The 10,697-nt window shown below is 49.9% G+C and overlaps 1 protein-coding gene across 1 annotated transcript in view; it reads right to left on the reverse strand.

Moving 5' to 3' along the window:
- PRR29 (proline rich 29) overlaps window positions 1-769 on the reverse strand; it is a 3,586-nt gene extending 2,817 nt beyond the window's left edge. Inside the window, exon 1 of the mRNA XM_027771138.1 lies at window positions 124-769. Within this exon, the coding sequence (XP_027626939.1) occupies window positions 124-183 (60 nt within the window). The 5' untranslated portion in view covers window positions 184-769. The remainder of the gene's footprint in view (window positions 1-123) is intronic.
- Between the last annotated feature and the right edge of the window lie 9,928 nt (window positions 770-10,697).

Genomic DNA, 10,697 nt, shown 5'->3' on the forward strand with positions numbered 1-10,697 from the left:
CCGGGTTGGGCCCCCCCTCCCCCCCGCCCCCCCCAGGCCCCCTCCAGTGGCCGCCCCTCCAGCGGCTCCCCAACTCCGCGGTTCACGAGTAAAGGCATCTCTGCTCCCCGGCTCAGCTCTCACCGTCGGGGCTGCGCTCTGCCATGGGAGGTGACCCCAGCTCCCGCCAGCCCAGAAGGCCATGGCCAGCGCGTCAGGGTTACCTTGGCGACTCCAGCTACGCCGAGGTCTCCTCCTACGCAGGCGCGGGCCTCTTCGGTTCCCAGGGCTCCAGCGTCCGCGCCAAGCTGCACCCGCTCCTCTCTCCTCTCCGAGGAACCCCGCCACCGGGAGGCCCGCTGTCTCCCCAGTATACCGCTCGAACCCTCCTGTACCCCTGGCATGGCGTTGTATCCCTCCCACCTCGTTCGACCCAGCTCAGCAGAGAACTTAGTAGGGCAGGCTCTTGGGGACAAGGAGCAGGTGACTGGGGGCGGCGGCGGGGGGGTCCGCTCCCTGCTGCTAGGTCAATCAGCACTGCGTGCCCTGAGTGGTTTCTGGATGGGACCAAGGAAAGAAACAGCCAAATCCACGAGAGGCCTGGCCCTGGCCGGAAGCACCCCTCAGCCCTCCAGTTTACTCCCTGGTTCCCGGCCAGGTGAGCCATTGCCCCCAGAGCTGGAGACGAGTGGGAGCTCAGAGCCAGCGGCCGTTCCTGCCCCACACTGGAAAAGTGACCAAAGCCCACGTTCTGCCCACAGGAAGTCTGCAAGGTCTTCTCGCTGGAGAACAGGTGAGCTGGGAGATCTATTTCCACAGCTGTGACCCTCCTAAGATAGGCCCTGAACAGAAGGCAAGGAAGATCCAGACAGGAAGCTGGGATTAACACCCCTGGGGCGCCCTGTCCACCCGGCCCCACCCCGCCCTCTTCAGCTCCCCTCCCCTGCCCAAGGGAGTCCTGGAGTCTGGGAGCCGCAGGGCCGTTCTGCCTGCTCCTCGCTCCTAATGGAGTCTCCAGGGAGGTTGCCTGTGGCCCGAGCATTCGCTGCCACCTCCCCCCAATGCCACCTCCCCCCAATCACATCAACAGCAACCCACAAGCTGAGATCCTGGCACCGTGGTCCTGCCGGGAACAGAACCCAGACTGTGTCCCCATCTTCACCCTCATTCCAGGTAGAAAGAAGCAGCCCTTGTCTCACCATCACCAGCCTTGACCAAGGAGGCGCCTGTGTGTGCAAGCTGCCCCACTGATCCCTGGAGACAGAGGGGTGTCCTCTGTGGTTCCAGCATTGCTGGACGGTGAAAACGTACCCATGACAAGACAGTGGACATGCGAGACTACGTAGTCTCCTTGGGTGGGACAGACAAGAGGGGCTCACAGCAAAGAGAGGACTCCATCACCAAGGATGGAGCTCTGACTGCGGGGGGAAGGCCGTCCAGGCTGGGACACAGCGAAGGCCCGGGTACAGGAATGAAGGACCTGCGGTGGCTCAGTGGGTCATGCTGTCTGACTGTGGGGAGGAACTCGTCAGAGGCCCAGTGGCCAGGTGGGCTTGGGTAAACTCGAAGGCCAGATTACAGAATGCCGGCTCCGCCACGTGGGTGATGGAGAGCCGTCCAGGGTTTGGAGCAGGAGAGCAGTAAGGGACGATGTACAGCCGTGTCAGGAGATACAGTTTGTTCCTCACATCTTTGGCTGTTCCTCACGTCAGCCAAAACCAGAGCTAGCAGGGATCTGATGGGGATGTACCTCCTGGGGGACTGCTTCAGCCATTGGCCACGCCATTGATGCAGAAAGAGCTCAAGACAGTTTAGTGAAAAAAATCAGTAAGGTGGGACCAGCAGGTGGCGCTGTTGTTAAGCGCTGGACACTCCCATGTGGCTGACCATGAAGTGAGTCCTGGACCTGGTGGCTTGCTTTCTCCCTTCCCTCTCTCTCTCTCTCACTCTGTGTGTGTGTGTGTCTCTCTCTCTGGTCAAATTAAAATAAGTGAATGAATAAATAAAATTAAATAATTCTTTTAAAAGTTAGTAAGCATATTTTTGTTTTAAAAATCCTGTGTTTATATGGGTCATTGTACATATATTGAATGTGTCTATGTGTTTTGGTGGGAGGCATCAAAAAGTTCATGGAGGGACCAGCAGGTGGCGTGATGGTTAAAGGCTCTGGATTCCCACATGGCTGACCATGGTTTGAGTCCTGGACCTGGCAGCTTGCTTTCTCACTTTCCCTTTCTCTTTTTTTCTCTCTCTCTCTGGCCAAATTAAGAAAAATAATAATGATAACAAATAGAGTTAAATAAATATTTTTTAAAAGAAATTCATGGAAAATGTGTATTCTAAAAAAGTATGCATGGATTTCAGTTTTTGTCCTACCAAAATAAACTCGTGCCTTAATTCCAGTTTCTCTTCGAAGTGTCCTCACATACATGTTGAGAGAAGGCGCCACTGAAGAGCAGCTGTCAGAGGCCGCCTGCCCTAGCTTCCCCCCGGGTCTTCTGCAGATGGTTCCTATGTTCACCTGTGTCTCTGCCTAAGGGGCCTTTTCTGGCCACAGGTGAAAGAGCTCACAAGTAGGCCCAGAGCAACCTGCAAGCAACCCGGAAGGGAGCCGAGAGTCGCACTTCTGGCCTCTTGGCTCGGTGGGACAGCTCTGAGATGTCTCCCACACAGACTGTCAGCGATGCCCGGTGCACCTGAGCCCTGTGACCCTGTGGTCGTCGCTCGTAAGTGCACACTTTACTGGCCCTTCTCCTTTCCCCGTCTCTTCCCCTCTCCTCACGGTGCTCCCTGGAATGTCCTTCCGCATAAACTTGCTCCCAAATCATCCCAGAGTCTGCTCTGGGGGCTAATCCCAACTAAGACCCCAGCCTCCTGCCTTTCCACATCTGCCCCCAGGCTGCTGTAAACTCCGGGAAAAACAGTTACTCCAGGAGCCGTCTGATAAGTGTGTGTTCAGAGAAGTAAAATAATGAAATAGACATTGAAGAACATTAGTCTGGGCATCTGGTTGTCAGTGGATTTAACTGAGGCAAAAATGGACGCGATGAGGCTGCCGAGGAGGCTGCCACCCTCGTCTCTCTAAAAGAAGCCCACAGGAGTCTGGAGGTGCTTATGGAGAACAGGCAGGAATAGGTGGTAATCCCCATACCTCAGAAACAAAATTTCACGTAGGTTGAGTCTTGGTGGTGGCAAGTTGATGGTGTACTGAACTGCAGGACAGGAAGCCACAGGCTGACCACAAGTTCAGATCCCCAGCCAGGCTGACCTGAAACACACCAGGTACATGTCCAGACCCTGAGGGGTTCGAGGCCTGGGAGAAAGGTATCACATTGTGACCAGACCCCTTGAGGGTGCTTGTCTCTCTTATGTATACCTGTGATCTCTGTCGTGAATGAATGAATGAAGTCACTGTTTTTAGAATTAGTTATTTAATTTTATTTACGATTACTATTTTAATTTGCTATAGGGCACATGCACTTACCAGAGAGAGGGAAAGCAAGAAAGCAAGCTGCCAGGTCTGGGACTTGAACCACGGTCGGCCATGTGCGAGTCCAGCACTGTTAACTACCACACCACATACTGGCCTCCTAAAGTTGCATATTAACCCAACATGACACTTGTATTTGGGGACACAAGGCTGAGGTTAAAAACTAGCCCCTAGTATTCAGTCAGGATTTTTCAAAAGAAACTGCAAGCATTTGCTGTTTGAAGAAAAACGCCATGCACTTACGTACTTGAGCTGTTGCTTAGAGAAGGTCGAACGTCAGGCCAGCAGAGTGGAGGAGACTTTCTGGCCACTTTCCTGCCTTCTATTCTTTGAGACATCGACCACTCCAACTATTTCCTGTCCATTTTTTTCCCATGGAATCTCTTGTTTGCATCTTTGGATTTTTGTTTGGTTCTGTTTTGGTTTTAGTTTTGGTTTTGTTTTGACTTTTGCAAGACAATGTGTATCCAAAGTTCTCCTTGTTGACGTGCAGATCTATTTCTAGGAATAAGCTAAATGTGGGGAAATGTTTATACTCAAATGTGTTCATCACACTGTCATTATATATTATTTTAGGTTTTTGCTGTAGGGCACATGTGCTCTCCAGAGAGAGAAAGAGACAGAGAGAGGGAAAGTGAGAAACCATCCCCTAGTGGGGATGGCCATGCCATAATACCTTCTCCTCCATTCTCTTCTTGGGATTTTGGACACGCACACACATGCACCCAGCATGAGTTTCAAGTCACCAGGTCCTGGGCTTAAATTGGTTGGTCATGTGGGACTCCAGTGCTTAAACATCATGCCACCTGCTGGCCCCCACACTCTTATTTATTTATTTATTTATTTAGGAGTGGTTTTTGTTATAGAGCACGTGCACTTGCAAAAAAGACAGAGACAGAAAACGAGAAATCACCCCCTGGGTGGATGGCCACATTGCAATCCCTTCTTCCCCATTGCAATCCCTTCTCCCCCATTCTCCTCTCGGGATCTTGGGCACACATGTACATGCACCTGGTGTGAGTTTAAGCCACCAGGTCTGGGACTCAAACCATGGTCAGCTACATGGGAGTCCAGCGACATAGCCATTACCCCAACTGTTGCCCCCCCCAACACACAAACACTGTTATTTTTAAGAGTAAAATATTGAGCACTGGAGTCAGATGATGGTGCAGTAGTAAAACACAACACTCTGTGAGGCAGCCCCACATGAGAAGGTTCTGGATTGTGCCTGGAGATTTCTGGAGAATTCCCTAAGTGCACCAAGCATGTGTGTGCCCATGATTCTGGGCTGTGAGGCTGGGGGTGGATTGTGGCATTAGGACATTGTCAGGAGTGCTGTTTCTCTCTCTCTCTCTCCCACTCACAGAATAAATAGGTAAATAAAAACTTTAAATGAAAATCATCCAATATCCAGTAATAGGGAAATAGATAAATTAAGGCAACCCACTCAAAAGAAATGTTCAGTCATTAAAGACCACGGAGCTAGAAAAATGAGCTACCTCCCACTCTCCTCAGATGGAAACAGATAGAAAATGGCCCTTTCTAAGAATTTGGGAATTTCAGTGCTTGTTTCTGGTGCAGGTGAGGAACTGCTGTCCAGAGAGTGACCACCCAGTAATAGGTCCTGTCCCTGTGCCCAGTTCCAAAGAGGCACAACTTAGAAGGAGCTAGAACATGAGTATTGAAGGAAAGGAACCGAATATTACTCTGCAGAACTATGTGACTGACTGGATATGGAGGAAAGCAGGAGCCTTGAAAACGGGAGAAGAAATTCAGTGTTCCTGCTTCAAGGCCCCGGCTGCATTCTTTCTTTCTCTCCACTATGGTCATCCTTGTGAGAAATGCGTGCATGGTCTTGTCCAACAGGCACCAAGTGGCGCTTGGCTGACTCGTTAACACCGATCCCACGTCCTGGGTTCCTGATTTCCAGGGCCTACCCCATGGGAACTGCATGATGGGAAGAAGTTCCAGAGTCTTCCTCTCCTGGGCCCAATAGAATTGGGGTACCACCGGCCTCAAAGGAGCATCCTACTGAAGCCCCCAGGAAGTCACTCCACAAAGGATTCAGGAGGGAAAATGGCTGCTCAGGCCAGAGTTTGGGGTGCGGGCAGGGAAGAGGTATCACAGGGTCAATTCCTATAGGTCAGGGTGGGGTTTTCTGAGAGGTGGTTCTGTTCTGCAGAATTCTTTTGTCTGTGGGCAGCTGAAACACAATATAAACTAGTTTAAGGAAAAACTGGCATCTCTTGACCCTTGTGGTAGGAGCTTGTCTATAGCTTAACTGGCTCGGAACTCACCAGTGTCTTCAGGTCCTTCTTTCCTTCTGCCTCCTGCAGCTCTCCCCTGTTCTCGTCCCCACCTCCTACAGACACGCTTCTTCCACAGGGAGGAGACACACCCCAGGCACCTTCAGACTTCCTTCAGTTATTCCAGATGGATTCAGAAACTCCCAAGGAGAGAGTATTTTTGTCTCAGTCCATACAGATCCCAGAGAAGCACTATGATTGGCCCAGCTTGAGTCACGTGACCAGTTATTGGCCCAACCACTATGGCCAAGAGATTTGACCAGATGTGGGTGACACATTCCTCTCTGTGGCAGGGGTAGGTGGCTGTCTTGTAGTCACAATCCCAGAGAATCATGTATTTGGAGTTGGGGAGAAGTAGCTCCCCAAAGGAAGGAGGAATACTGTTACGGAGAGAGAAGAATTTATCCCCCTTGGGCCGTGTGGAAAAAGCCTTGTTCAATCTACAACATTTGTTTTCCTGTCAGTCCCATCCCTAATCCAAATGGTACTTTGTGGGGAAAAAAACAAAATAAAACTTCCTCTCTACATTTTGCTACCATCTGCCAGAAAATCATCATAAATATCGATACATTAATCTATAATGACCTCAAATGTGATTGGTACCCAGATTTGTGCAGTGTGCAACCCATACCACCGAATGTAGCGACTCTGCCCTCTTACGTGGTCATTCCCTTCAATTACCCCAATCCCTCTTGAAAGAAAGTCTTACTCCACAGAGCTGTGGGCAATGGCAAGGCAGAACCCAGAGGGGTAGATCCTTAAATGGCAATGACAGCAGGACCCTACCACCTCTCCTCCAGTGCCCACAGACAAAGCTGTGTCCTGTCAAGTGATGAGAAGCAAAGCGCATCGGAGCCACAGCAGGCTGGGAGTGAGGAGAGGGATCCCGAGGAGCTGCTCCAGAGAGACCACCTTGGGAGGATGTGAGAAGAAACGTTTGCTTTCCCTCTGAGGCCGGAGGAGCAGAGCTTAGATCATGTTTGTGAGGAAACCACAGAGGAGACGTTTGTCAGAAAGGTCAGTGAGCAGGGGTAGCCTTGTGGGCAGTGGTGAATGGAGCCGGTTCCCACATGGCTGACTGGAGTTCGAGTCCCAGCCCAGCAGTTTGAAAAACATGCTGGACCACTGAAGACCTTCTGCCCAGACTTCACCCTCCTGTCCCCCAGATTTAACCAGGAGTCAGGACAAGCTGATCAGCAGCCATCTATATCTGAGTTCTGAGTGGCCCCATTCAGGGATTAGGACCACCGAAGACCTTCTGCCCAGACTTGACCCTCCTGCCTCCCAGATTTAGTCAGGAGCCAGGGTCATATCAATCCTCAATTTCCACTTAATCTGCTGCACACAGGGAGAAAATGGTACTGCTTAGAGATTGCAGGTCACCTCCTCCTGCATGCCTCTGAATGCTCAGATTTAACTCCAAACACTAGGGAAAAAAAACCATATAACCCACCAGGTGACCAGAAACCACTGCAGAGGCACAAGAAATATGAGAAACAAATAAAGTACCTCTCCTCAAAGGGAACAGAATAACTCCTCTTCCTCCACAGACAATACAAGGGAATTTGTGGAAATGTTAGATAAAGAATTTAAAATATTCTTTACAATATGTGACAATAAAATATTCTTTACAATAAGTGACATATGTGAATAAATATGTAAAAGAAATTGAAATAAAAATATATTATCACTAAAACAATAAAATAATAATGATAAATAAAATTAAATAAATAATTCTTTTTTAAAAAGAGTTATATTCATAGTAACAAAGCTAACAGAGATGCAAGAGAAAAGAGACAATGAACTCCAAAAGATGCAGGAGAAAAGAGACACTGAGTTCCAGGAGGTGAGGAAGTTCTTGCACGATCGAAAAGAGGAGATACACATCATAAAAAAGAATCAAATGGAATTGTTAGAGATGAAGCTGTAATACAGGAAATCAAAACCTCCCTTGAAAATATGAAAAGCAGATTAGATCATGCAGAAGATTGAATCTCAGATGTAGAAGATAGAACCTCTGACCTAGAAAAATTCACCAAAAAGACTGGGTGAAGGGCATCGATAATCTATTCCATGAAATCCTAGAAGAAAACTTTCCAAACCTAAAGAGGCACTCAAATATCCAGACTCAAGAAATACAAAAGGACCCCACATAGAATCCACCCAAGATCTTCCCCGAGGCACATCATAGCCAGATTGACCAAAGCCACAGAGACAAGATACTACATGGGTTCATAGTTATGTATATATCAGCTGTGCTTGCTATTGAAAGTTTTTAAATTAATTAAGATCTTTAGTGAGTCAATAAAATGTGGGGGGAGAAAAAGGCATGGAAAACAACTGTAGATACCAGAGAAAGTATGGGAAGAGGGTGGGGAATGGCAGAGGGTGAGAGGTAGGGAATCAAAGGGGAAGGGGGGGGGAAGTAAAATATATGAGAAATAAATAGAAAATTATTTGTTGACGATAACATGTGTGGTAATATCATTGATTGAGCCAATATATGGTGTATTCTGGATGGAAAATCTCATTTTGTATACTGTATTGATGTACACTGAATGAATGAAAATAAATAAATAAATAAATAAATAAATAAAGCACACTGGGTGCATTTGTGAGCTCCTTATCCAAGATGGAGAAATGGGGGAGAAGGGATTGTGGCCTGACTTGCCCCACTAGGGGCTGCTTTTTTCCTCTTTGCTCTCTGTACACGTACCCTCTAGCAATTAAATAAAGAAAGCTCAGTGGATAAGGGACAGTGGAGAGAGAACACCAGCAATCCCACGTACGTTTAAAAATCACACACTGGAGGAACCAGCAGATGGCATAATATTTATGTCACTGGACTCCCACATACCTGACTACATTTCGAGTCCTGGGTCTAGTGACTTAAAACTTACACTGGGCGCCTGTCTGTGTGTGCCCAAAATCCTGAGAGGAGAATGGAGGAGAAGAGATTGTGGTGTGGCCATCCCCCCTGGGGGGTGATTTCTCATTTTCTGTCTGTCTCTATCTCTCTGGTGAGCACTCATGCCCTATCACAAAAATCTCTCTCTTTAAAAAAATTAAATCCCACGTTGGGGGCCAGGAGGTGACATGGTGGTTAAGGCACTGGATTTCCACATGGCTTACCACCGTTCAAGTCTCGGACCTGGAGGCTTGTTTTGTCATTTTCCCTCTCTCTGTCTCTCTCTCTCTGGTGAGGGCACATGCCCTATAGCAAATTAAAATAATAATAAATAAATTTAATTTAAAAATTTATTTTTGGGGCCAGCAGATAGCGTGGTGGTTAAGGTGCTAGACTCCCACGTGGCCAACCACAGTTTGAGTCTCGGACCTGGCAGCTTGCTCTCTCACTTTCTCTCTCTCTCTTTCTCTCTCTCCTTCTCTCATCAAATTAAAAAATAATAGCAAATGAAATTAAATAAATTTAAAAAATTATTTTTAAACAAAAGTCATTAAAATAATACTTGAAAAACACCCGCAGGGTGTGGAGGTGCTGAGACATGGGAGATGTGGGAGGAGCTGGGTGAAGACTGGGACTGTGTCCCGAGTCTGGGCAGAGCTGCCGAGAGGAGAGGGTTCATCAGGCCCAACCGTATGGCTCCAGGTGACTGCTCCCCAGGTCTCCCTGTGCCCCTCTCAAAGGCCCTTCTGTCTTGGGCTCAGGACCCCATGCAGTAAGCTGCCAGCGATCTGGGCTGCCAGAAAAGACAGGGGCAGGGATGGGCCTGGGACTGCCAAGGCTGTATGCGGAGCCGGTCTTAGGGGAAGAGATCTGGGGACGGGACTCACAGGGCGGTTCTCTCCAGCCCTAGCAGGCCTTGTGACGGGCTGTGAGATGGGGCACTTCCCAACAGCTCCACTAGGGGTCACCACAGCCCCAGTGTCGGGGTGGGGGAGGGGAGGAAAAAACCAACTCACTCCTTCCCCCCCTCTAGCGGCGAGGGACCCACGTCTAGCCAGGAGGCGTAGAACGTCTAGCAAGAAGTGGAGGAACGCCCTGGAGACTGCGGTGAGGTCCAGCCAAACAGCCGGGTGTGTGCATGCGCACACGTGCGTGTGTAGAGGCTGCGTGTGTGGTGTGCGGATGTAGTGTACAACCAGCCACATACTCCATACAGGCTGGGGACCACGAGGGGCACTGTGTTCACGTGAGCACGAATGGGAGCGTGTGTATGGGGGCAGACAGCTCCATGAGTGTAAGTCATATGCGTGTAGACATGAATGCACAAGGGCTGTGGGTGGGGAGGGGTCCGTGACCTTGTGTTCATCCCCCGTGAGTGTGCATGTGAGCACACAGGCTGGATGTGTGCATAAGTCATGTACCCACACATGAGCACAAGCATGTGGGAGTGTTTGCACGTGTGAGCTGTATGCGTGAGTGTGTGCAACAGTAGTGGAAACATGTGTGAATGTATGAAGGGCGATCACACGTGTGGCTAAGCCTGTAGGAGCGCAGCATTGGCGTGTGCGTTTGGGGGTATGCCTGAGTGTGTCCCAGAGCGGCTGTGTGAATGTGTGAACCCGCGTGTGCCACGGGAGTGCTTCCGGAATGAGTGTGAGAGAAGATCCGAGTGTGAGGATGAGGCTCTGGGAGTTGTCAAGGTTGGGGAGGAACTGCCTCTGTGTGGTCTGTGTGTGTGCCCAGTGTGTGTGCACACACGTGTGTCTGTGTGTGAACAGGCGAGTGTGTCACTCCTGGGGCAGAATGGCCCTAGAGCCCTGGCAGTGCCAGGGAGAGCCCACAGCACACCCGGCGAGGGAAGTGCGGCTGAGGCTCCCACCTGAAGATCGGCCCAGTCCTCAGGTTTCACTCATGACCCTGTGACATCAGCGGCAGCAGCTGTCCCCGCCGGCCCGGCCCCCCAGCCAAGTCCCCCAGAGTCCCCGCCCCGCCCGAGGGGGGCACGCCACTTCAG

Source organism: Tupaia chinensis, unplaced genomic scaffold (assembly GCF_000334495.1).
Source record: "Tupaia chinensis unplaced genomic scaffold, TupChi_1.0 Scaffold000187_1, whole genome shotgun sequence".
Taxonomy (NCBI): domain Eukaryota; kingdom Metazoa; phylum Chordata; class Mammalia; order Scandentia; family Tupaiidae; genus Tupaia; species Tupaia belangeri.